At 40.4% G+C, this 27,895-nt stretch overlaps 2 protein-coding genes across 5 annotated transcripts; one reads left to right on the forward strand and one right to left on the reverse strand.

Moving 5' to 3' along the window:
* Positions 1–405: 405 nt before the first annotated feature.
* Positions 406–7,065, forward strand: C12H16orf46 (chromosome 12 C16orf46 homolog). Of its 2 annotated transcripts, XR_010834667.1 has the most exons (3): positions 406–542; positions 5,019–5,129; positions 5,945–6,158. XR_010834667.1 is itself a non-coding variant. In XM_067004760.1 (2 exons), the coding sequence occupies exons 1-2, from the start codon at positions 5,353–5,355 to the stop codon at positions 6,974–6,976; spliced, it is 1,185 nt and encodes a 394-aa protein (XP_066860861.1). In that variant the 3' UTR covers positions 6,977–7,065. The 2 variants fall into 2 exon arrangements, 1 of the variants encoding a protein (XP_066860861.1); XM_067004760.1 differs by lacking the exons at positions 406–542; positions 5,019–5,129 and adding an exon at positions 5,353–5,505 and having other exon boundaries at positions 5,945–7,065.
* Positions 3,259–27,364, reverse strand: ATMIN (ATM interactor). Of its 3 annotated transcripts, none has more exons than XM_067004749.1 (7): positions 27,123–27,364; positions 22,413–22,538; positions 21,326–21,525; positions 18,102–20,366; positions 15,336–15,373; positions 11,219–11,344; positions 3,259–4,348 (listed from the first exon to the last, which is right to left on the reverse strand). In XM_067004749.1, exons 1-4 carry the CDS (start codon positions 27,333–27,335, stop codon positions 18,536–18,538), a joined length of 2,370 nt encoding a protein of 789 aa, XP_066860850.1. In that variant the 5' UTR covers positions 27,336–27,364; the 3' UTR covers positions 3,259–4,348; positions 11,219–11,344; positions 15,336–15,373; positions 18,102–18,535. The 3 variants fall into 3 exon arrangements, with proteins under 3 accessions (XP_066860850.1, XP_066860851.1, XP_066860853.1); XM_067004750.1 differs by lacking the exon at positions 3,259–4,348 and having other exon boundaries at positions 6,456–11,344; positions 18,102–18,180; positions 18,394–20,366; XM_067004752.1 differs by lacking the exon at positions 3,259–4,348 and having other exon boundaries at positions 6,456–11,344; positions 18,394–20,366.
* Positions 27,365–27,895: the final 531 nt, after the last annotated feature.

The following is a 27,895-nucleotide window of genomic DNA, read 5'->3' on the forward strand; positions in this document are numbered from 1 at the left end:
CGGCTGGCTCGCGAGCTGGAGCCCGCAGTGTACATTTAAAGGAAGAAATCCAGCTAATCCGCTATAATGCGATTAGGGTGCATCTGCCGAATAAAATACACCTGCCAGAGCCCGGCTACAGATTGCCATCTGTAGGAAGAACAGCTCCGGTCTAGACACGGAGGGCTGATGAAGAAAACACAAACAGCGTTTGTTCTTTTCAGAAGGTTATTTAATAATTGCCAGGCAATATTCAAATGAATTAGAAGTAATGAAAACCAGAGCTGGTGCGGGCAGTTCAAGGAGCTAACAGACTAGTTTAGCAAGCCGCTTCATTCCAGTCTTTCCGTAATCTGGTGCTCATTTTTAATTAGTAAATTGCATTAAAAGCAATGATCCTGCCAAAGGCTGAGCCTGAACTGTGTTGACATCTGATTCTCATTTAACTTCTGAGCAGGAGCTTTTACACCTTCGTCATTTTATTTGCAGCACTCGGTGTTCCTTTGCAAGTCTAGGCAGTGGAAATACGGCTGATGGGATTACCAATGGGACAAGTGAGCCTGGTAAGGACCAAGAGTTTAAAAAAAGCCACCAGGACACAGGGAAAAGCTTCCTGTTGTCTTATATTAAAGCTATTGGCTTTAATTCCTTTCTTAGTAAGTAAGAAAATAATTCCTATGTTATTTCCACTGAGTCCCAAATCTTTTTAATGGCACATGGTTCATAAGGAGGGAATGAAAAAAATATGCCCAGCAGTGTTGAATTTGACAATGCTATACTTCCCAGTGATTTGTGGTGGCATTCTCTTAAATTCATAGGATGATCACAACTTTTGAAAAGTCAAATAGTAGTAACATAAAGAATTACATCTGAATTCACTAGCACAGGATCTTATCACTGTCTTACATGTACTTTAACTCACACTACAGGAAGGATTCATTAAGCAGCTTTTCCATGCTTCCCTTACAAAAATGAGCATTTCAAGAAAACGCGAACTCATGCTTGGTTTTCATCTGCTCATATTAATTTAGGGGAGAAAAAGAACTGACCCAAATAGTGTTGAAACAGGCTTTAAGGCTGCATCCTTTAAAATGCTTTTAGTAATTTATCTGTCGCAATGAAAACACTTGATTCTTTTTTTTTTTTTGCTAATGTTAACTTCACTTTTAAACCACTGGACAGTGAGAAATTTGTTACATTAATGTGTAAAGTCTTTGTGTTTTTAAGCTATTGTGAAACTATCAGAACTAATAAGCTAAAGTGGCTTAAACCTGATTTCGTATAGGAAGGCTTTTCAGTCAGTTTTGGACACGTCTGTGGTATATACTGGCAACAAGACTGGGGTAAGTTGGTTTCTGCTGTATTTTACACAATAGGGATGCCTTAGCAGCGTTCAGCTTCCCCTCTTCTGGTAACTTTAGTTGCCTAACTTCTTCTTATCATAAACTTGTGTAATACTCCTGTTTTTTTGGCTTTTTCAAGCCTCTTGTTGCAGCCCACAATCTTGGTAATATTTCGTGGAAAAAAAAAAAACAAAAACACAACAACCAACTCCTTTCTTCACTGGTGATTGTAAGCTGTGTAGCTCATGTGAGTGAGTTAAAAATGTAGATTCCCCAAAGTTAGTAAACCAAAGACTGGCATAAAAAGTGAGAAAATCCTGTGATAAGAAAACAAAAATATAACATAGCTTTGGACTAGCGAGTTCAAAGCAGCATGAGATGCAGATGGACAGCCACATAAACTGATTCATGTAATGAGAATACTTCAGAAATTTCAGTTCATCGTTTTTTTTTTCTGTCTCTTTCTTTTTTTGCAAAAGAAGGAGTAGAGGGAGACTTCGTATAAATGAATGCCCACTGTAAAAAAAATCACAGAATATCCTTGTGGAGTAGAGTTAAAGAAAGCCTTTTACAGGGAATGGGAATTAAATGGTAACTAAATCATCAAGACATCAGTTTACCGGTTAATCCTGGAGGCGCTCAGATTTTCACCTGTGATTTCCCCCAGTGACCTCAAGCTCTGGCACACACAGGCACCTCAGCCTTGTCTCTCTTGAGCACTGTCACCATGTAAACTCACCAGGAATACCAGGATCCACAGCAGAAGTATTTCTCACTGTAATTTTCTTGATCTAAACATTCTGCTCATGTTGTTCTGAATGTACCATAGGGGTTGCGCTGCTGCTTTTTTTATGCTTTTGCTCATTTCCAAACAGTGAGGCTGTGGGGACACGTACCGCATCTTTCACTTCTGAAGGTGTCTTTATTACTAGGCTGGCCTTGCTCTTCCTATGAATTTAAGAAAGATGTGGTAAATTAAACAGTTTGAGGCACTGAAATTTAACAAACATACACAGAAATTCCCTCAAATAGCCCGTAGCCTTGTGCTGTGATGTGGAAAGTGTGGCAAGAGTTTGTAATGGGAAGCGTCAGACACCTTCACTTCTAACAGGAAATTCTTTCAGCTTTGCCTGCTGTAAATAATTGTACACAACAAATGCTAACATTCTTAGAAGTGAGCAAGCACTACCACATATGCAAAAACTATGGCTTAATATATGCAGTGGTAGGCACCCGTACACCACCTCCTCTCTATCTCTATTTAGTTCACAGAATTACGAACATGTAAGTTTTAAAGTTTGTTGTTTTACATTGCTAGCTACATGAAGGACATTATCCAAGGCTCTTTTCTAAATATTAACGTCAGCAGCAATTTGATAATGAAATAATTAGTTCTGACATAGCTAGCCCTTCTAAAGCAATACCCTCTACCTTTTCACTGGAAAACAGTATTTTTATGACAAGACAATTTTGAAGGTTCCAGCAGGACTAGATCAGTTGTCATGTAAATCGTTGAGCTCTGCAGTGTTGCTCTATTATAGCATAAGAAGAGAAAAGGTCTTACATTAAAACTAGTCTCCATTGACTTAGGAAATGACAATCAGGCATTGTTTTTATTCCTACAGCCTCCTCTCCTTTGGCAGATTTAAATAGCACAACCGTAGAATAAAATTTTGTCGTAATAACATTGTCCTACTAACTTTTTGTAGACCAATCACTGCATCTTCCAGCTGGCATCAAAAATTTTAAAGACAGCCTCTTGTTCTGCCTATGTAGCACTGAGTGACCCTGACATTTCCACAGTGCCAAACTGCATTTAAAATCAGTCTGATGCCTGAGAATTTCCAGCTAACCAAACAGAACCTGGTCCTCTCTTTTAATACAATTTAAACAATGTGGAGAGCAAAACTGATTCAAATCACTGAAGGCAATGAACTGGGAGCTTTCTTCTGTTGCATTTATTTATTGTCTTGACTCCAGGTAATCTAGGAGAAAGCGGATGCTGGTGCTGGGGAGCATTAAGCAGAACTACGATGGAACCATTAACAGGGGAGGAGTGTCTGAGTGCTGGGGCTTATCCAAAGTGGCCACTGTCACATGTCTGCTCCAACTTTCCAGAACAGGTTTATTTTTAGTAATGAGAATTGTAGGGAGATAAAATGGATGTAAAGGCGAAGTGCATTACAATTACATCAGCTTTTGAGATGAAGTTGTGACTCAGTACGTGAATTCAAAAGGTCAGCTTCTACTCTCATTTACATCTGTGCAGCTCTTCTGATGCTGATGAACTACGTAGGTGTTACACTAGAATATCACCAAAGATTTTAATAATTTTATGTGACTACATGAATCTGGCTCCGATATTTACATTGACAGTTTATAAGCCTTGAATGATCCATTTGTTCTGCATGCATATATTTAAAAAAAAGACCCCCCTACACCATTTCATGTTAGTGAATAACTCAGACCTCTAATTTTCCCTGGGAAAATATCTTAGTCAAATCTCAGAGAAATGTCAGATTAGAACTGGGTAATACACCTGAGCGAGGCATAAAATATTGAAGTATCCTGTCAAAGAACAATTTGAATGATATTGATCTTTAATAGCAAATATTAGCTTCTCCTAACCAGGATGTGCAGTCTTTAACTGTGAGGATGGGAGCTGTGTGATTCACGGCGTTGTATCCAGGATGTTTGGTCTCAGAGATCAGTGAATGTTTTCCACAGGACTGCATGTTCTGACCAACAGAGCTGTGGCACTTTGAAGGGTAACTTTGTGGCTGGTTTGTGGGTTGCTTTTTTTGCTTTTTACTTTAAATATCAAGATGCAAAGAAACCTATAGTAATAACAAGAAGATAGAATACTAAGAGTTTACCTCAGTTCACGACCTTGTGAATCTGCCTTCTGTACGTCTTGAAGCTCACACACAATTTTATTAGTTAAGCATTAACCACCTCTGTTGACTTAAGTGACTGGCTTAAGACTTCAGGAAAGTGCGTAAGCTATAAAAAGCCCCAAATTAAGACTGCAATGGAAAAAGCAAAGAAAAAAAAAAAAGAACCTGTCATTTTTCGGAGAAGATGATAAAGAGCATTCCACTTAAAGTATTTTTTCTCATACAAATAGTTCTGCTCTTTTTAAACAGATTGCTTGTTTTCAACAAGGATGAGTAACAGCAGTGCTAGGACTCTTTTGGTCCTAAAACTTTTAATGTAGAATTTCATGAAAAGATCTGAATAAATGCACTTTGGGATGTCCCCAAATCCCATTTTCTGCTAAAAGTGTTGGCAACTGTCTTAATGCCGTCCTATAAAATAAACACAGGACTGTTTCTAGTAACTGCAAATGGTCTCAGTAGTGCTTGCTAATGATTTTAGGAATTAAAACATGCACCTCACATCCTTGATTTTAATTTTTATATTTTTCAAATTTAAAGGTCTTTTGGTCAGGCATTCATTGTAAGTGATTAATTGTAATAGATTATTTAGATTCATGGTATTGTAAGATCAGTTTGTCTCCTCATTTTGTATTTGTTTCTTCATCACTTTTTCTTTCATTTCCTCTATTTGGCCATTTCACATCCATTTTCCTCCTGCACACAACTCTTGCCCTATTCACGTTTTTAGACTTTATATAGACTCCCTCCTTCCTCAGTGTGCATTCAGCACTTTGCTTTGGTTTTTCCCCCTTTCAAGCTGCCTGGTTCCGTCGTTTCTCCCATTTGCGGTTCTTGGCTGCCCGTCCAAGCCCTCTGAAGGGCTTCAGAGCCCATTCCCACTTGGCATCTCCAGCCACCTCAGCCTCAGGTACGAACACCCACATCCACCTACAGGTGTGTATTTCCCATCCACACCCGCCCCCAGCACCCACGGGAGAAGCCCAGCTCGGAAGGGAGGCCCGGAGCGGAGGGGCAGCCGCCGTCCCCGCCTCGTTTCCTCACAGACAGATCCCCCCGGGGCCCTCCCCTCAGGGCCCCGGCGCCATTTTCCCGCCCGGGGCGTTGCCGTGGCGACGTCCCCTCAGGCGGCGATGGCGGGGCCGGGGCCGGGGCCGGGCGGGACGCGGGGCGCGGCGGGCGGCTGTGGCGGCGGGGGGCGGCGGGCGGTGCGGGCCCTGCTGCGCCTCAGCGACCGCGGCGCCGCCCCGGAGAGCCGGGCCCCGGGCTGCGGCTGGGAGGAGGCCGTGAGTTTTACGGCAGAGTGAATCTTTGACGTTATTTTATAGGGGGTTGGGGCTTATTATGCTCGTTTTTACACGCAGAGTGAAGAAAAAAAAGGCATCTGCTTCTCGGAGATGCTGAAGGAGTGACCAGTGCTGACCTGTGACACATAAATGCGTCAGCGGTTACACTTGTCTCTTCTCTCTGATGGTTAAACTGAAAGTCTGTGCGGAAGGATTATGATAACTCTCAGTTCCTTCTTTCAGTTCAGGAGTTCTTTTCATTTTTTTTTTTTCAGTTCAGGTGTATGCAACACAACAGACTAGGCCTGCTTAGGAATTAAGCTCCTTGTTTTGTACTCAGAAATGCTGTGTTCGTTTACATCAGCCAAGGATATTCCTCCTACATTTTCCTTACAATGCTCTAGCTTGTCTTAGATTTAACATGTTTCTCTATTACCAGGTGCAAGGCTGGGGTACCACCGATCCACTTGCTTGCTTTCAGCTGCAAAAACAAATCAAGAAATCAAAGGCAAGTGAAACTTCCAACAGTTGCCTGCTTTGCTTAGACATATTGCAAGCTACTGACAAATGTTCAGGCCAAGAAGTCAAGACTACAAGAAATCAATCAAGATCAGAAAGCAAGTTAAACATAGAGGCTGATACTGCTTCAGAAGAGATTTCAATCCATTCTAGTAAGTCTAACTGTTCTACAACATATGGCAGTAAAACAGAAATACATAACAAAAAGGTACGCTCTTTCAGAACGTGCCAGGGTGAAAAGAAGAACCTGCCAATAAAAGAATACTGTATGTGGAACCTAGAAGATGTGAAAAATCCAGATGCTGTAAAGCATAAAGCGATAAAACCCCAGGCACTTGATGTGCTTGATCCAAATGGCTGTGAATCTTTGACTTCAAAATCTTCACAAGTACTTCCACCTGTGAAACATGCCACTCCCAAGGATACTTCAGACCCTTCCTGGAAGAACAAGCAAGCCATTATCCTTCCGAACACACTCAATGATACTTCAGTTGAGATTGCTTCCTGCAGTCATGACGCTAAAGGAACAGAGCAAAAGGGTAAAAAAGGAACTGACACCATGAATGATAAAATGAAGGAAAAAGGAGAAATTCATGAACTGTCAGCATTTTTCTCAAGTCATTCAGAGGTCTCCCTCCTGCAGGAAGATCCTGAACAGTTATCCTGGGACTGTGCTCTTACATCTGACAGAAGTATTGCAACCATTCCTAATCCTGTTGCTTCCAAAAAGAACATTCATCACGCCTGTACGCAGGTTCCACACACAAAAGGAATACAATACACAAAACATGACATCCGAGGCTCTTTAACCTACAATGCCAGGAACAGGTATGCTGAGGTCAAGGAAGGAAACAAATCAAAAATGCAGGCGGTTCCCCTGCTTTCTGGACTATTACCTTCCCTAAAGGCCAGTCACACTGCAAGAGCTGAACTGCCACCTAGACTGAACTAACACTTCTGTATTGTAATCTCACGCTTTTTTTTTTTTCCTTGTTAACTTATGGGGAAGAAAAAATAAAATTTCCTTGTGAGCCGCTGGGATATTTGTAGTTTTTTAAAATGCTATTAATAGCATAAGCTGATGAATGCCAATTACTTTCACATAGGTTTAGTTTCTTCCCGACCACAAGATAGATCCATTAGTCTTAACAGCTTATTCTGGGGATGAAGTGCAGCCTCTTCATTTAGATTCACTCTGAATGACTACTGTAGCCTACTGTGATAATTATGTATTTGATACTGCTGATCACTGAAACAATGTCTAACTATAAGAACATTCTACTCTGCAAGGCCTTGAATAATACCCTTAAAACAGTGCTAAATCCTACTGAGCTTCACAGACAAACATTTGCGTACATTCCTTGCTAATTTGGCACCTGGAAGAAACAGAAATGATCTGGAAAGCAGACAGTGGTGAGACTGACAGTCATTTACAATGTTTGGTCTTGTTTAAAGTAGATTTATTTTTTAATCCTGTTTTCTTTGCTTGTTTCTGTTTAATAGATGTGTATTTTTGTATTCTTGTTTCGTCTCATCATACTAAGTAGGGCTTCCAGATCAAGTTCTGTTTTGTTTTTGTGTTAAACAAAAAGCAAATTAAAAATCAGCAGTCTTTCCGTAGAGACATCAGTAACTGCAATTCAATTGTAGCAGCTTTTTCCCCACAAAGAGCATGTTCCTTCCCATTCAGGACAGATTCACTGCAACTTACCCTTCCCCTCTTCTGATGCTTTGATTAAGATTTGGAGTAGGGAAAGATAATATCAGTGCAAGACCCCCAATAGGATATAGTTTAAAACAGAGCTTTAGATTGAGGAATTCCGTACCTTTTCAGATTTATATCTTTACTAATTAAGCACATGCATAAATGTAAAGTTTTTAGCAGTTTTCTGGCCTCAACTTGTTAATTGTGTTCAAGTATCTGAACATCACAGCTAGAGAATAATCACCTTCCAGACGTGTAGTTTCAGAGGAAGAAAAGAAAAAAAGATGACAAATATTCTGTGTACCTAAATAAACTATTGTGTGTTTATTCTTTTAAAAAAGAGAAGGATGATGTGGTTTTCTCTCTTCCCCCAGTACTGAAGTGACATGACCTCCAGAGAAGAACACAGGAGTTAAGCGCTAGTTAAGTAACAATTCCAAGCTGTTCGCTTTGTCTCATAACATTATTCTTCTGGGAATTGCTTAGGGAAATCTAGAAACCTTTCAGAACAGTAATTTGTATAGCAGGTGCGTAACAATTCTTTAAGCATGTACAGCGGCGTATCAGCTCGAGGTGCAGAGCCCTTGCACTGGAGGTTAGAACAGGGCCACCATTTGGGGGGCAGTAAACCTGATTTTTCAAGCTACAGCACCTCTGTGTGGGAGGGGAGTGCCACCTACTGAATGGCTAACAAAATAAGCACTTCTACCAGAAATAGCACAAAGTTGCTCTCAAGGTGTCTTCTGCATTCCTTCGCTCTTCTTGAAGAAGAAAAGATAAGTATTTCAATCTGAAATGGCAGTATTTTTTTGTACCTGTTTGCTATTTTGTTGTGAATCAAGAGGGAAAATTCTAAAGGTGTTGCTTTGGACAAACATATAATGTGATTATTGTTCAAAAAGTGAACAAGACATCACTCTGTTCAAATCTTGACAATGCAGTGGTACAGTTTCTCAGCATTCTTGTCAATGATCTATTTCAACTGTTTTTGCCCTACAAATAGCTACAAAAATTTACTATCTCCCCACTACAGTATTTCCCTCAAAAGTTTTAGCGTAGTTACATTTATAGCAGTCATGTAATAGATCTTTGATAAGTATGCACAACGATACATCAGCTTAAGATATGGAAAATGAGACATCAGGAGAAATTCACTCTACACACATTCATACAGGACAGTAAGTATCAATGCTTTGTATTACCTCTACTTAATAAATTACTTAGATTTCATAAAGTGCCTATATCATACATTATTTTATGTTGCTTTTATGTTGCAAAGTCAATTTATACATACCTTAGGGAAGAATGTATCAATAACTTTTTGTTTCAATGTGATGCTTTTGTGATATTAAAGAAACAGAGCAGTCAGTGATTTTAAAATAGGGAAATAGGGTAAGTGGGAATATTAATTTCCATTCATATTTTGATGCAGAAGAATTATCCTTATAGCTGCTACTAAGATCTATATGCATCTTTCATCTCTTTCAAAACTCTAGGTAACTGAAAATCTCCACCAATGATTTTTTGCAGTCAAGATCTTAGTTGTTAATTTCCAGGAAACATACTTTTTTTGTAGTAGTAGTAGTAACTTTTGTCTTACCTGTTATTCAATCATAGTGCTACAATTACTCATTCTGACAGAACAGAGACATCCTCTAACAAACCATATTCTTCACTTCTTTGCCCCCTTCCCTCTCACTTCTCTTTTGGCAGTGTCTTTTCCAGTCCTGTGCTTCATATTTAAATATAAAATACAAGCTCTCCACTGGAAGGATCCTTCACAAACAGTTCCAAGATAAGTAACTTGAGTCCGCTTGTTTCAAGTCCTCTGTTTTTCACTACATAGAAAATTCAAATGTATATGCATCTATGAAATTAATAACATTAATAACGGTGAGGAAGGGAAAGAGTCTCTCCCACTCAGAGAACAGAAAATATTGCTGCTTCAGCAAGCAAACTGCAAAATGAACTGCATTATCAGTTAACAGTGAGTAAAGCCAAACGTTCATTATAGTGCTCACAAGTTGCAGCCACTGCAGACAGCTAACCCATTCTTTATAGAAAAATAAGTTCAAAGTTGAACCTAAAAATTATATTTCCACTAGTAACTAATACAGAACTTCTGTACTTTGTTTCACAGGTAAAAGGCTCGGGCAGAGATGCTCCTTTCATTGCCATCAGGTACAAAACAAGTCCCCACTCCCCCAAATACCAGTAAGCAAAATTGTTACTTACAATATGGTTGTAGTAGCTCATGGAGACTTGGCCCAGTCAACCAAGTTTACAGGAGATTCAATTAAAAACTAATTGCAATTTAATCGCCAGCAAATCTCCTGCAAGAAATGATATTTCCAGGAGGGGAACATTTCTAGCCTACCATAGCAAACCTTTCCATTGTGCTCCCTTAACAAATGGCTTTAAAGAAGAAAGGGATACTGGCCAATTTTGTTCTGCTCACACTTCTCAGGACAAACAGAAGGATTTGCCAAGAAAGGGGTGTAACAAAAGTCACCCAGCAAGGCTGCTAAGTAAAAAATTGGAACAGAAAGATACAAATTCACAACACTTAAGTCATGATAAACACAATTAAGTTATGTGACCTTGAAGACACTGGGTTCTTCTACCCCAGGAAACAGCAGCCTCTTGTTTACATGCAGATTCTCTCAAGAATAAAACCATTCCTGCTCAGGGAAAGGAAATAAACTTAAGTGCTAGATCAACTGGGAGTGTTTCCTGCATTCAAGGTGCCAAAACAAAACAAGCGAAAGGGAATTGGTAACAACTGTAAAAATACAATGAGAGAACACCTGAAAGCTAAATCAATGCTTCTGTATTTTTGTCTTAGGTCCAGACTTCCAACGGACTGACTCCAGAGAACACTTTGTCAAATCCTGGAGCCAGAAAGAAAATCTGCCTCTCTTAAATTCAATTGTTTTGACAGAATGCAATCAATCAGCTTGCCAACAAGCAATTTCTTTAAGTGAAGGAAATTCAGAATCTAAACACAAACTGATCCGGGGATGCTTTTACTGCCAACAGAAATAACAGTAAGTTCTCAGCAACACCAAACAAGAAAGTAGTTCAAAAACACGTGGGGCTGATCTCTGAACAGCTATCGGCTTCTTCTCTATCTGTTCTTAATCAAGAGTCAGAATTTGTCCTGCCTTTTAGACTGCCTAGCCATCTTTGCAAGTTTCTGAGGACAGTCTGTTCAAAGTAGCTGACTTTTGTCCACAGGCGAAATCTGCTCTATCTGAATAACAAGCCTGAAATAACTCAACCCAAACTAAGCAGAATGTAATTCCTACAGCAGGAATAGCCTGTTATTCCTGCAAGGGTAGTCAGTTCCAAATACATTGACCCTTTCAAAGATAACTTTAAATGCTCTGAACGGGAATTTACTTTCTAGATACTTACCACATACTGCCCCCTGGAAATACCTTCTATATTTTGCTACCACTGGTGCTGAATGCTGCCTCACACACTTACCTCAGTGTCTGATGGCACTGAAAACAGCAGCCTGGTACACCACAGAGAGCGTTTCAGTCGTGACTATAGCTGCTGGAGTAGCACAGATGAACTTTCAGTCACAGAGCATCTGGTCGTTCACCTACTCTGAATTAATATGGAAGTCTGAATTAATATGGAAGTTGACAAAATACACAAGTAAAAATTAAAACATTTTATATTCTCCAACAGAGAATGGTGGGATCATTATTATTAAGCATGGGGACTATACAGAAGGGGACAAGTATCATCTATGCTAGCATAATAGTATTAATTTTTAATAGTATTTTTAATACTATTTTCTCAATTACGTACAACGTATTGCAAAATAATATGGGCTATTAGAGAAGATTGTGATTTTCTAGCAGGGTACTTTGAAAGCTATTAGTCACAAAGCCGTTAATTTCTGCTTAGGACTCGAGAGATCTTGAAAATTACAGGAGTAGAGAGTGAAGAACTCGAAGTAATCCTTCTGTCCTGACAGTCTGCTGTAGAAGAAAGGCACATCAGTGAGCTGCAACTAAAAGTATTCCATTGTGCATGCAAGATAATTTAAATTTTGCATTCATTGCTGAGAAGTTTGAGGTGGAGCACCACTACTGCTGCCAGCCTGGATGCTGCTGGTCAAAAGAACCCAGCCCCAGCTACAGACATCCAAGTCAGCGCAGAAGTCTATGCACAGGCTCAGTTAAAGAAGAGAACCTCTCTAATGGGTGTTCCAGGTTCATAAAATGCAGCACCTTGTTATTCTGATTACATTTGTGTTTTAAGTTTAACCTTCCTAGGATTCATTGGTAAGTAGGAGTACATAACAAAACTCAACTTTTTTGCAGCCTTTGGAGATCAAGGACTGACACTGTAAGATCGCTGTAAGTTACAAAACCTTTATCAAACCAAAAGATAACCAGCTTTCAAAAGGTAAGATGTTAAGGAGGAATGGGTGGTACTTCCTGACAGGCACTGTATGCCCTGCCCAGGCCTCTAGAGGAGATCACAGCCATTAAAACAGAAGGCAAAAATTGGTTGAAGTTAACTTTATTCCAAAATATGTATAATTTACAGGACTAAATAAGTGCTTCATTTGTGAACAAAATGTTTCAATACTTGTGAATAACTTACTAGTAGATTTGTGTAACACTTCAGTTTCCAACATCGGGAAATATGAAACAGTATTTTGGCACAGGATTTCCTCTGCATGCATTAATATACTTAAATGTTTCACAATTGTTAGGACAACATTCCTTCTTTGGGATTGTCACTTGTAAAACAGGTATAAGAAACGAAAACTTGCTTTTCTCTGCTCGTTGCAAGTTTATTGGCTTACATAGCAAGAATCATACATGAACATCCTTTGAAAACTAAATTTGTCCACTAGATCAAAATCCCACCAGTGATGAGAAAACACATTTTAAGGTCATTTTCCAGACGTATTAACTCACACATGCTTTGGGAAAGGCTCACCCGTGAGACGTATTACTCATCCATTCCAAATAGTTACAAGTTTAAATTAGATCATAATCAGTTCTTGAGATCTGTAAGCTGGAAATAAAGGCTATCTTTCATATCTAGCTTTACTTTATCATAGATGCACTTGCAAATATCTGTAAAATAGAATATTATCAGTCTAGCTCTGCATGCGAGTGCTTGAAGCATGCATGTAAAGCATTACTTATTGTAAAATGGATGCTGCACGGTCTACATCATCACAAGCCATCTATTATATTCCATCGCTAGTTATGTTGAAGATACTCCTGAAAAGCCAGTATATGAAAAAGAATCAGAAGTAAAGGACTTCTGTTGTTCAACTAGAGATCAGCAGCTCCTTCGGGAATTGCCACTGTTTCAGGCTGTCCGATTACATTTTCGGTGAAGCAGAATAGTCGCACACGAGACAAACATAACATCACCCTGACTGCAAGGCAATGCAGAGTTGAACGACGTAGTTCCTTGATGCTCTTCATTGCATAGCAATGGCAATTTAAACAAGAAAATGCAATCATGCTCGAAGCCGCAAATCCTTCTAGCACTCATTTTGATTCGCATCAACCGTAAAAACAAACAAAAAAGACAGTAACAAAAGGAACAGAAGATGCAGGTTTGCACCATGCATTGAAGCAGCTTGCTACCACTGAGCAACCCTATCCTCATAGTGTTCATACAAAATCATTAAGGGAGGTCTGTTTACAGTAGATCTATTCTATTAGGAACTCAAGTATAGCAGCACCTTAAAACAAACATGAATGAAAATGCTTACAAGGCCCACAGCATTAAAAACATTTTGGTGTGAATGTATTTGGAAGAGTAAGTTGTACATTAAGGTCATGTTTAAAAAAAAAACCACAAAACATTTCAAAAATAGCTTAAAGGAAGCTACACAACCTACACGATAAAGGCAAGTAAGTTTGGTTCACCTATGAATTGTCATTTCAGTAACAGATACTATTTTGCAAGTTGAGCACCTTATGTTGATTCACTGTGTATTTTATTAGTCTTACTTATCCCATATTTGAAAAGTTATTTAAAAACAAACAAAAAAACTCAAGATCTCTAAGATCACAATCCTGTCAACGCTTACATCTCTTTTCCAAGCCTCACAAAGATCAATTTACATCTAACCATGTGAGTGTGTTACCAGGATAAAGATTTAAAACAGTGGAAGGCCGTCACCTTTCTTTGTTCCATTGCCTCTACACTCTCAGGGTACATATGGCTAACAGGGAAATTTAGCCTTTTGTTTTCAACAGAAAACATGACTGAGAGCGTGCCTTGGAATAAAATTTTGAAAGGAGTATTAATTACACACGTAAGTTACAGGTGCTGAAATGGTTAACAAGACAAGGTCTCCAAAGGCTGTCTTTACAGCTTTTTAAGTTAAACAGCTGCATGTATTATTATTATTATATTTTAAGATTTCATGTCATTTGGAAGTGAGAAGTTTCTAGACACAAACAGCTTTGCATAGCTAAGAACACGTGTCGTTAATAAACTGACTTTAAACTAGCAATGTCTTTTAAGCTGACAGGAAGAGCTAGGGGAAGGATTCGCTCCCTGCTCAAAGCAGAAGCAAGTATTTACAAGAGTATTAGGGGAAATAGACATAAACCTAACTCCTAAAGTAGAAGAAACTTATCTATTCTCATACAAGCTTTTAGCATCAAGTGACAAACAAACAAATATGGAAGGCTACAAGACAGGACTTATTTTTTGGCTGCTTTGTGCTTCTCACAGAATGCATGTCCCAAATTTGCTTATGTTTCATTTCTGATTTTTCATATGCCTTGAAAGTGGAATGTATTTAACTTTTATAAGTCAGTGTTCTCTCAGAAGCGGAAAGTTTCAAGCAGAACCACTCAATTTTGCCTACACGTGTACACAATTGTATTATTCTTAAACAGCACAAAACTAAGTTCTGCTAAAATGTATCTGTGACTTATGAATATCTTCAGCTATCTGAAAAAGTGTAAGACACTGATACGTTTATTTTGAAATTGCTTGGAACAAGTTGGATCCATTAGACAGCACAGCTAGCGAATACACCTTTCCTGACCAATTCTTAACAGATTGCTGTAGTCTCAGTGAGGCTGAAATTATAGTAAACTGAATGCAAGATTAAAGTTTTTTTCTGACAACCTGATGATCCAGAAGTCCCGTGAAGTCTTTGGAAACAGTATTACCACTAGTAATTTGTCAGGCTCTACCGGCATTTTCACTTGTTTTCTGGAGCACCAACTATCCTTCCCAGAGACAAAAGACTGAACTTGCTGAAGCAGCAGTTGATACACAACGGTAAATCTCAGGCTAACTTTCTCCTTAAGCACTAAAGAAAAGCTCAAGCCAAACTACCAAACTACTGACTAATTCCGTTTTAGAGTAGTATTACACAGACATCCAGATTGAGATCCAGTAATTGCAGCATAACGTAATTAAGCAGGAAATGCAAAGAATAAGCACAAGTAATATTAGTATCACTTCCAGATAAAAATTTGTGCTAAGAGGCTGTGGAGAATCTGATGTTACTTTTTGTATAGCGGTTCAAGTGGCAGTAGAGGATACAAAAGAGAATTAGCAAAATAGTAAGTCGCTACTGATCAATACTTACAATAGAGACAGTGCCTCGAAAATCAAATCAGAGACAAACTGCAGAAAAAGGGAGATAAGTATCATTTCAGTACTACCAAGAAATAGTTCTGATTGAAATTTATTTTGAAAACAATGGCCAAAATAGAAAATTAACCATTTAAAAGCATCTGTTTAATTTTTAAGAGTAAGTAGTATTGATCAACAATTTTTCAGATCAGGTTTCAATAGGTATCCTGTGGGATTCAGGAACTATGAACAGTCTGTTTTAGTCTTTACATTTACACAGAAATAATTAACGTATCCAAAATAAGGGACATATGCCACCAGTGTAGGATCCAAACTTGTTTCTTTTACGGGGAACCAAACTTCTGAAAAAAATACATTAATTTAGGGAAGCAGCTCACTGACAAAAGACAATGTGGGTACATTTAATGATTTTTTAATACTTTCAATAAGTAACTTCATGTTGTAGTATTGTGTTCATCTAATTAAAGTTCAAACTTTTAAACTGATGAGGAAAGGAAATGGTATTTGCATGTTCTAACAAAACACAAACTTATAAATAATTTTAATTACAAAACACAATAAATGAGTAACAGTCATACTGTAAGACTGTCCACAAAAAACCCCCCCCCCCCCCCCCCCCCCACACCCCCTTTATTTTCTGAGAATCACTGATGTTGAAAGGTTTGGCTTACACCTTAACAACATGGTGATTCTCATTTGGATTTGTAAATTAGCTTCAAAGTCCTTGAAATGCCAGCTGGTCTCTCAGAAGGCTGGAACTCAAAGCCTTCCGTAATTCTGTTCCTCATCACTGGAGTCCTCCTCTTGCAGAAACAGACCAGCTTTCTATATTCAGAGGTAACAGTTTCTCACTTCTGCCTTCTACAGCTGGGGAAAATAGTTTTCCCCAACTCTCAATTCCCTTTATCTCAGTAATCTAGGAATCAGATTTATAGCAGCTCATGTCAGTCTGGACAACTCGCACACTGACAATGGAGAAGCCTCCGCATGCAGAAGCGCTCTCTGCTATTCCAGCCAGGGGGAAGAACGGAAAAGGAAAAACACTTCTGAAGCCCAAAGACGTAACGTGACTAGACAAACACTGCAATGCAATAAATTAACTCAGTTTTGTCATTTACCTTATTTCTCAATTTCAAAGTAGGTATGTAAACACAAATCAGTCATACCTTATAAAATAAAGAATTAAAAGCTATGTCTTCCTTTTCCAGTATATCCCACCCTCAAGATTAGAACTGTAGACCTCCTGAAAACTGGTGGGACTTTCCCCAAAGCAAAATTCTTGTACTTTCCCTTGGAAGTACAGTATTTATTTATGCAGTTTCTTCAGCTAGTGCCTGGAAGTGTCTGAACACCCACCTAGAAATGCTGAAAAACTAAAAAGGCAATGCATCCGTGGTTTCAGGCCTTTTTTTTTTTCCTCCTCTCTCCCCAGGAGGAAAATGGAAGTTTCAAGGTTGAAGAGATGATCTCCAGCATCAGTTGAGATACATTAGTGTGTTGACTTAACTATGGCAATTTAAAGAGTAGTGGGAAGAGAGAATAAAATGGGAAGGTATTGCTCATTTTCAACAAAACAAGCTAGCTGCACTGGATGAGTAACCAAACTCCCACATCCTTGAGCTGAGGATTTGGAGCTGCACACAAAGTGTAGTGAGCCTTCAAAAACTAAGGCTTGGACGAACATCTACTGGTGGGCTGCCTAGTAAATACACAGCCAGTAACTCTCCTCTCATAATAGAGGAGTAAAATCTATTACAGGCCCAGGAATTTGACACAAAAATGTTTTGCTTTTCATTAAGGTTAACAGAAACTAAAACCTGCCCAGGACAAAACCAGAGGCCTACATTTTGCAGGTATTTTAAGGAGACAAAAATCAGTTAAGGCCGAATTCCAGCATACATTCACAACTGGCTTACATTTTTCATGTAAATGCATCTACTGCAAGAATGGTACCAGGGGTAGAATAAACATAAAATCGAGGGGTCACATGTTTCTCCTTGACAAATCAGTCTGAGTTTTTGGTTACACTCAGCAAACCCTCCAAAAGCTGCAGGCACCACCAGCTGCAGATCCATGTGCAAAAGCAAAACACACCTCCTCTTCCCAAAGGGTTTTGGTGAGCTGATCTTGCAGCTCGGTTGTATACAGCTCAGTCTGCTTTGTTTCTGGAAGCAGAAGTCCAAATTCCAAAACCAGGAGAGTAGGTGCAGGAGTATCTTAGAGAATTTAATTTCTCACCTTTAATGGTTTTTGTTAAGGTAGTGGAAATATAAACCATTATAACATTTCCCATCTCGTATCTTGGTAGAGGCTAGGGGAACTTCAGCAAAAACAAATTATTCCAGTTTTTGAGGCACAAGCATTATAACATTTGCATCTAACACTCAGAAATAATTTAAGCAGATCTCTCCTGAAGACTCTAAAATTATTTTAAGTCCCGTTTATTACACTAGCTAAAAGGACAACATATTTTTCTCTGTAATTATGTATTCTAAGTTATTTTCCTACCATTCAAATGGCATCAGTGCCACCTGGGGAAAAAAACCTACGGCTCTCTACATTTTTTCTTTTAAAAAACTTCAATGTTCAATAATTCAAGAGTCTATGTGTATCTAAGCCTGTCAGACAGGCGTTTGGAAAACTTATACAGGAGAAAGAACTGTGAAGGCATGAAGTAAAAGACGACAATACAGCTTATTATGTTCATGCCAGATTTAAAATACAAGCTACTAAAAAAAAGTAAACAGAAGTAGCTTACACTAAGAGAATCCTCCCCCGTAAGTTCAGGGAAGCATCTGAATTGGACAGGTCAGGTTTTGGTCCAGCACAACGGAACCCTATATATAAGCCAGAAATAGATATATATGGGACACCTTGGAAAGTTCTTCCGTTTTAACGAAGCAGTATCGACTTTGTAAAGAAGTCTGAGCAAAAAACATAGGCACCACAAACTTTTGTTTAAGGTTCAAACTTACATTAATGTTATGCCCTCCCCCACCCCTCTTTATGCACACATAGTGTATGTTGAAGTTACATACTCAGTAAAGTACCTTCATGATGAAAAGTCTCTTAGGCCATCTGCACGCAGTAACTACATTCAACAATGCAAAATGGGTGACTTGGTCAATCTCTCTCTCTCCCACCCCAATAATTTAATTTCAAACCACACAAAACAGTTTTGTGACACAGTACTCAATGGCTGGGCTTGTCAGAGCTCTGAAACAAGGAGCACAGCTCTTCACAGGTCTGTGTTTCTACCGAACTGAACTGGGACTCCATTGTATTCCAGGCTAAGTCAGCCAGAAGAAAGTCATCCATTGCTGTCTGTGTCTCGTTGCTGGTAAGGAATAAATTCCCCAGATTCTCAAAGCAGCTGTCCATAGTCTGTGTTTCAGCACTACTGAGCTGGACTTTGCTTTCTATGCTCTGATTAGGTATGTTTTTAGAGGCAGGATATACTTCTGTCTGGGTTTCTGTATCCGATGAGTCAGTACTCATGGAGAAACTAGACTGCTTCAGAATGCTTCCTAAAGGCAGGTGGGTATTACTGTCCAAGAAGAAATTCAAGTCTGTCTGTGTCTGCGTATCAAACATCTCCAAACCTAAGAAGTTAGAATTTCCTCTGCAGCTATACGATTGAGTGGCACTATCTGAAAATAAGAAATCAGTCTGAGTTTCAATGTCCAGCGACTCCAAAACTGGCTCAGAGTTTAGGGTACCAAGCTCGCTCTCTTCAGTCTGAGTTTGGATATTGGATGCTGAAAAGAACTCTTCAATGTCAAAGTCTATTCCTGTGCTCTGTGATGGACCAGATGGCAGATGTGTGTCAGCATTAGAGCTAGTCTCGGACAAAAGGCCACGATTATCCAGGGTCTGGCCAGACATGTTTCCTGAAAAGATATTTTCCAGATCACTTAGCAAGTCCATTGTCTGCGTTTGATTATCCATCGTATTTTGAGGTGGAAGTATATTAGTCTGGGTATTAAAGCCGATAAGGGATTCAGACTTCACTGTATCTTGATTGAGGCTCTTACAATTACTCCTCTGCAGCAAGGCTTGATCTATATTTGCAGCCATTAAGTTGTTTTCTGGAAGCTCAATCTGAGTAGAAACATTATATGATGGATGAACATTGTCAAAGATGTCACCGCACATTACAGCCTGGTCCATTTGCACCCTTCCATCAACGGAGTCCTGTGTTCTACTGGTTTGAGTCTCTCTAGAAATGCCACTTGTAGGGAAACAAGCCTGACTGAAATCATCAGTCTGAGCAGCTATGGATGAAGTCAGTTTGGAAGCAGGCAGCAGCGTCTGCGTTTGTACACTGATGGGTAGTGAAACCTGTGAACTAAATGACAGATCTGTCTGAGAGCAAGAAGACACAGAAGAATCAGGAGTCCAGGCTGCAGCCGGCACAAAGTTCTGTGAAATATAAGATAAGTCAGTCTGTACATTTATTGAAGAAATGTTACTCTTATGACAAACATTCCCTGGTTCTTGACCTGGGCTATTTGGTGCAACCTTGTCCAAGTCAACTTGCACACCAGTACTTACTGGTTCGTTATCACCAGAATTTGTTACTTTTGAGACAGGCATAGTGTCTTTAAATACAAGCGTTTCTGCCTCCAGTGCTGGAATCAGAATCCCTACAGACTGAGGCAATAAATGAACGGTACTTAAAACTGAACCTTGATTATCAACAGCCACTACAACAGGTTTGACAGAAGAATCTGTTGCAGACACATACACAGGCAAGTGAGTGAGCTGCATCACTGGAAGTTTAACCAAAGCCACCTTGGGCTTTGGCAAAAGCATCTTCGGTGTACATTTTGGCTGTACTTGCTTCGTGAAGTTAGAATTGCAGGAACCTTCAAAAGAGGCCACTAGTTTCACTTCAGATGACTCCAATTCCTGAGTGCCAGGATTACTATTATGTGTATCGATGAGTGCTTTATTTGCTTTCTCTGCCAACTGCTGATTATGTACGGAGGTTTCCATTTTCCTTTTCTTACTAGGAGGATCCCTGTGAATATGAGATCAATAATTTATATTCTCTTCAAGCATAAAACATCTGCCTTCCATGTTTTGAGTCACTGCATTGAAAACAAACTCAAGTCCCAGAGGAGGCTGGAGATGACAGGACAACCAATCCTGATCAACATACCAAAAAATCTCCATGCACTTCAGTTTTGTAAAATTTCATTCCTTACTCTCCCATTTATAAAAAAAAGAAATTACATTTTTTATGAAGACCTATGTTCTAAATGGAGGTTGAGGTTTAGAAGCTTTTTTTCCCCTTTGTATGTTAAGCACTCTGATTTGAAGATGTTTACTCTGTTATTTTGATGTGAACTCAGACTGAGTATCGATGAAACAGAGTTTATAAAATTAGCACACAGGTAAAGGTCTCTCATGGAAACAGGATACAATTAGCACTCCTTCACAGAAAATTTTGCAGCAGTTCAGTCTCCAAGGAAGACAGGCTAGGCCTCAGGAAACAGATTGTCCTTTATGAAATATATATACACACCTGAAGACAACTATGAATCAAAAATGTATATATAGTTGTGTTTTTTTTTTTTTTTTTTTTTTAAGAGAAGAATCCACTAAAACTTACGAAGGTGACTAGACTACTCAGGAAAAACTCAACTGCATTGCACACCAGTTACCAGCTGTAAACATTTCCAAATCATCTCTACTTTCACAGAACTGTAAAAGCACTTCCAACAAGTGTTAGCAGTAACTCACTGTTTTATATACAAGGAAAACTGAAAATTGATCTTATTGATTAGACAACCATCACTGCCTGAAACAAAACAGAAACTGCTAAAAGCAACAAAACAAAGGAACTGCTGGAGAGTTAAAACAATGTGAGCCGATCTCAAAAGTAATCAACAGAAAGGAGACAAAAAGCCAGTACGTGGGACACCGAGGACTCGGAGATGAACACAAATAGCATTATTTTAATTGATTCTCTTTTACCTGTGCTCCGCAGGAATTTCGTGGCCAGTTCTGTAAATATGAGACAATAATGCTGGCCTGCTGGCATACGGGCACCCGCAAGTACACCGGAAAGTCTTGCCACAGTCCTCTATGTGCCGTTTCAAATACCATTCTGTACCATAGGAGTTACTACATTTATCACATTTGTGCTTCTTTTCAGCGTGCATCTTCATAAAGTGCTACAATACACAATGAAAAGTAAACATTAGCCTTCAGCTAAGTTAAAGATGATTTAGAGGAAACATTAATATTTACATTTTTTCTTTATTTGTTAAATAGTACTGAAGAGTAGAATTAGAATCTTTTGAAGTCTCATTAGGAAGAGTTACAAGCTTAAAGAATTCAATGGAAACCATTAAAGTTTGTAAATCTGCTTGTACTATGTGCATCTTACAATATATACTACCTTCGAGTTAAGAAAACTTGAGATTGAATAGAGAAGTTTCATTGCCCAAGCTGGAGTACAGGCGACTAGTGGAATGTAACAATTAACAAGTTTTTATTTGCATGTATTTTGTGTATACACAAAATTCATACTATTTTCAGCTCTCTAAGCTGTGAGAATGATCTCCTGGGAGGTGCCTGATCATATTAGCTCTTTATCAGCAGCTTTCACCACTTCAAAATGCAGATAAAAATGTATGCGCCCTAATGCCATAGGAATTTTCTTATTGACATTAATGAACTAAAGATGAATCTTGCCAACGAGTGTAGCAAGTACATGTTGCAACATGGAGACACTCCTGAGGATCTACAACTGAGCAAAGAGTTTCCAGTCAAACAAGTCAACTTCAGAGCAAACATCAGAACTTTTCATTTATGGCACCAAGTGCTAGATATCCATCTCCTAGGAGCCAGGCTACCACAGGTGACCAGAGAAGAGTGGGTTTTTAATCACTCACAATGAAACAAGTCACGTAGAACTCTATCCATGTAGAGTTTCTGCATACACTTATATATACTGGGTGGCTTTGCTCATATCCAAATGCAAAAGTGTACACTCTCTGGAGACGAGATGGTCAGTATCGAATCGATATAAGAATAATACTTTAGGAAAAAGGATTACCTGTTTCACAAGAGAAAATTGGGAAAATGGTCTGTTTGGTCCTCTAGGGCAGCCTTCGATAGGACAGCAGTAGAATTTCTGTGGAGTTTTCAACCCCTTCCTTATTGGTGCATTAAATTTTCCATCCTGAAAAAGAATAAATTGGGAAATTGACAACAATTCCACAGGTCTGCACATTAAAGGCACCATTCAGAATATACATCAACTTTGGCTCAATTAGTTTATGCAGCGGAAAGATATAATAGAATTTTCCCCGTGTGAATGCTACCTTGCAAATTTATCAGAAATACATCAGAATTACCAAATGAAATCACAACAAGCTCTACAGAGCACTGGCACCGTACTATTCTACCAAGATATTTGCTTGAGGTTGCAAGTTATACCCATCTTTTGTGTTATTTGAGCCAAAAAGCTTTCCCTACATGCACTACACTACACTGCCAATTCAATGTGGTTTTATTTGTTAGTAGCAGAGTCTACTTGAAGCTCTGTTAAAATAAGTCATATATTGTATAACACAATTTTCTGACACTAGAATTTTGCTGGCACTGTTTATAGAGTTGACCTGCAATAAAATGAAGAATACAAGTACAGACTGTCACTTAATTCAGATCATAAACCAAAACTCACTTATTCTATGAAACTAACAACTGGTATGCTAACCCTGAACCCCCAAATATGAGGCGACTGATATACCTGTGCATTCCAAAAATATATATAATTTACCTCACTGACTTTATTGTATGCATACAACAGAAGAACATAACTGACTCAAAAAGGACCTCAGAAATACATATAAAAAAGACACACTGATGGGATCATCTGGATTGCTCAACAACAAAGAACCATTCCTATTGAGGACACAGCCATGGAAACCAGACAAGACACATCCCTCTAGACATAACCTAACTGAAGGGGTCTCAGTGGAAGCATCAAACAAGTGTCCTAGCAAAAAAAAAAAAAAAAAAAAAGCAAACTGTTAGCAAAAAACTGGTGCTCAGAGTAGCTGAGTCTCCTTCCATCGTGAGGCTGAGTAGAGGCCGACCAAGTCCCCAGAGCCAGTTAAAGCAAGCCAGCAGGCCATGATGCATCTCCAAGATCATTACTCAGGTGCGAGTTATTGGAGCATGCCCTAATTGAGCTCTGTGTCTGCTTTTCCTCAGCGCGATAACAATCGGAGTACGCACGGGAAGTGTTGAAACGTTGGTTTTGTACCACCGACTCCCTAGCTACGTTCTCTGGGCAGATCTCCAGCTGCTCCTGCTTACACAGGTTAGACCATCCGCAAGGAATCCGCAACATGCAGCAGTACGATCAGGTGAAGTAAACACGGAGTACTCACAACAGCTGCCAGAGCAGAGGGGCTCACTGTTTAACCCGCTCTCCTTACTCAGCTACAGCCATAACCCAACAGCTCTGGGTTCTGAGCTACTGGAACCTTGTTTTTTGAAGAAAACCTCTTTTACTTCAGCTGCACTTCAGGAATACCACAAAGCAGATTAGTGGGACACTTCAAAGATGCTTTTTTAACTCTAACCTCTCTCCTCTCAATCTAAGATACTCTATGTAAAATATACCTGAAATATCACTTACATTTCCACATGCTCAACGCTGCTACTTGCTGACACCGCCACAAGTTCATTTGGATTAATGATGTCTTGTACTCAAAAAGGGAAAGTTTAGAGTCTCTTGATCAAAAATGGTCAGCTGCCAGTTCACATACACGCAAAAACCCACCACCAGGCTAACTCTCTAAAAATGGAGTTTCTATGCGATGTTTTAACATTTTAAGCACCTTTCTGTACGCACAGCAGCTTTTCCCATGGACAAGCCATTCATAAACAGGCAGGTTTTTATCTCTGCAGAAAAACTTCTGTGAAATTTAGTTGTTCCAGCCCCACTGCGTGCAATTACACTTGTTGACCCCAAATTTACCCAGAAGCAATTTTACCAGATGCGACGAACCCAAGTATGCAGGAGGAATAAAAGGTTTACCTTTAATTCAAAACTACATTTGGTCTCTCCCACTGCAGATGAAATCACCGAGCTTAGTAAGCAGCAATTTGAGTTGCTTAGAAGCGTGTTATATTTCATGTTACAATCTAATAAATAACAAGGTAATATGTTCAGGCACTTAAGAGGTAAACCAGTGTCAGATTTTTAAAAACTACCCAAGTACTAACACAGAGAATAAAGCCAAGTGTTTAAAAGCTATGTATACACAAGCGATGTATTTCTTCAGTAAAGAGAAGGGCATTTAGCCTTACTATAAAAACCTAGCGTGGTAGTGTAATATCTGCATTTGGGTAACTGACCCAAAGCGCGAGCTGCCCTTTCCTGTCCACCACTGGCTACAGTCTCCTTGCTATCACTGCAATCCACTGAACCCTCTCCTTTACATCAATTCCTCTAGCTGCATTTTTAAAACACACAGAAGTCTTCCCCTTCTCTCCCTACAATAATATAGACAAATGACAGAAGTATTCAAAAACTTTTCAAGCCTAATATATTAAATGCCAGTTTCTAGCCATTGTCCTCATTTGTTCATTGGTCTAGTTAAGCTAAGGAGCCAGAAAACAAGCAGCTAGAAATCAACACTTCATCATATCTTCTTTGTTAGGCCAAACAAGACAAGTTCTTCTAATTTCCCTTTGTCAGACACCCTTGCCATTCATCATCCTTAGCTGCCCTTTTCTACTCCTCTTTGGGGTTTATTTTAGCTTATTTGAATCAGATTTCTGCCCGGCAGCAGAGACGGAAGATATCATTCTGAAATATTTCAGGCTCATCCTTCTCACAGCAGCACTACCCTAAAGGCTCCTATGCCTGCGACCAGGTAATTTGTGTGAGTGTTTCCCACCTGAGTTACTTCTGTTACAAACCAGGACCGGTCAATTCTGTTACCAGTTCACAGGACTATGACTTTGTATCACCACACAAGACCCTGTTTTTACAGGATCATCTCACTTTCTTATGCAAATACAGCCTTCTGCAGTTACAATACCTCATCGCTTTTGTTATTATAAGATCTTATCGATACTAACTGTATTAATGACAATTAACCATGTCAACCTCCCTTCTCTTCAGCACTATGACATCCTCTTCTTCCCCAGCACTTCTTTACTAGCTCATTTGCTAAGCCCTATTTTCACTAATACCTCGTGTATCACTAACAAATACAAGCTACTAAGTTCTTTTAGTCTTGGCAATCAGGTCTTTCCTAAACTGTACTTGGTGTCTGCTGCATATGCTCGGAGCACAAGCTCAAAACGTAAAGGATGTCTGCTGAACCTGAACAACCGCTTTAAGCTTCCTTTGTGCCTCTGCTCGTAGATACATGCAAGATACAATGAATAAATAAGACAGAAGTTGTTAGTGAATATCACATTTCTACTCTTTTTTTTTCCCCCACTACTTTCAAGTGGAAACTGAAATAGTAAAATTGACAGCAAACATTAACGAGGAAATCTAGCGTGAATATGGAAATAGAGCGACTGCAGAGAGGAGACTGCAAGAATCCTTGAGACTATTTCCTTTTGTTCATCATGAGCTGAAACACATTGTTGTCGCTAATTCGCCATTTTACTAAACAAATGTTTGTTGTTTACAGGCTGTAGCTGCATTTTCAGAAAGCAGCTGGGAATGCTACTCCTGAAGTTGTCCGGGAACAGCATTCATCCTCACACATCCCGCATTGTCATTTGGAGAAAAATAAGGGCATCGTTACGAAATGCCCACACTCAAAAACACGCAGGCTCAGCTGGGCCCCCCCCCCGCCCTCCTCCCCCCAGCCATACTACATGTTCTCAGCAGTACAACAGCAACGAGGGCGTTCCTCCCAAATGGCATCCACGGGGTTTTGTTGCTGTTATTCAGACATGAAAAAAATAAATTAATTAACATCAGCCCAACTGTAACACTCGGTGTTCGGATTATGGTGTTGCTGTTATTCAGGCATTACAAAAATAAGTCATAGAATCACTAAGGTTGGAAAAGCCCTCCAAGATCATCTGCTCCAGCCATCATCCTACTGTCAATGTCACCCACAAAACTGTGTCCCAAAGCACCACGTCCGGCCTTTCTTTTCCTTGAACACCCCCAGGGACGGGGACGCCACCGCTTTCAGCCCAATTCGAACACTCAGCGTTTGGATTGTGATGTTGTCGTTCCTGAGGCATTAAAAATTAAATAAAAATGAAATCAGCCCAACTCTTACACTCAGCACTTGGATTGTGATGCTGCCGTTATTGAGGCATTAAAAAAATAAATACAATCAGCTTAACCGTAACCCTCAGCGTTTGGATGGTGACGCTGACTGACCCGGGTGGGAGACGCGGTATGTGGCAGATCACAGGTGGGACCCTGCCTTGCTGCAGAAAGGCACTGAGAAAGTGAAATATAAGCATGAGCGCCCAAGAACTTCACGTTACCGCAGCCGTGCCCAACGCCGGCACAGCAGCGGTTATTCAGCGGCGCCCTCCACACCACCGCTCACACACGCGCTCACCCAGAGCCCTGCACACGCTTTTTCCACGAGGGGGGGGATTTAAAGGAGGGGGGGGCGGCGGCAGGACCCGGGGCCTCCCTTCCCCTTCCCCTCCCTCCCGTCAGCGCAGGGCCGCGCGCCGCCAGGCCGGGCCGAGCCCCCCCGCCGTGAGGAGCCCGCGGCCCCGCTCCCTGCTTCCCCCCCGTCCCTCGGGCGGGCGGTACCTGCAGGCGGTGCGCCTTGCTGAGGTGCATGCTGAGCGCCGGGCTGTTGGGCAGCACCTTGCCGCAGCCGGGCACGGTGCACAGGATGTTGGTGCGCACCTGGCACAGCTCCGTCACCGACGGCCGCACCAGCTCCGGGGCGGGAGCCGCCTCCCCGCCGCCGGCCGGCGGCAGCGGCTGCCCCGGCCCCGCGCCCCGCCGCGCAGCCGCCATCTTGGCGTCAGGTGCTCGGCCAGCGCTTCCGCCGCGCGGCGCCGCCCCGCCCCGACGTCACTGCCCCCCCCCTCACCGGTGTGACGTCACGCCCGCTGTCGTTACGTCACGCCCCGCTGCCGTTACGTCACGCCCCGCAGGGGGAGTCGCAAAGGTCCCGTCCTTGACACCCGTTTGCGGCTGAAAGGGAAAACGGTACCCGGCTGTTCGTGTGCTAGCTGGCAGTCCCCCCGCGACGCTGTTTCTCTGCTCTGCCGGCCTCTTCGTTGCAGAGAAAGTTCCTGTAATTAATAAATAATTGGCTGCTTGCCTGGAAGGTCGGTGTAACAGCCCTGGCGACAGGAACGTTGTCTGAAAATGAGAGACCAACTTTTACATTGTCCCAAAAAGCAGCGCAGGTTGGCTTTTCCAGAAGCAAACTGCAGGCGAGGTACTTAAAGTGCTTTAGAGAACCGTGAAACCTTGTGGTAAATCGTTATCTCAGGCTTTAATTTATTTGGGAGAGGGCATGGCAGGAGGAACACTGCACAGCCTGAAATACACAGCAGAAGCTTAATAGG

The sequence above is a fragment of the Anser cygnoides genome, chromosome 12 (assembly GCF_040182565.1).
Source record: "Anser cygnoides isolate HZ-2024a breed goose chromosome 12, Taihu_goose_T2T_genome, whole genome shotgun sequence".
Classification (NCBI taxonomy): Eukaryota; Metazoa; Chordata; class Aves; order Anseriformes; family Anatidae; genus Anser; species Anser cygnoides.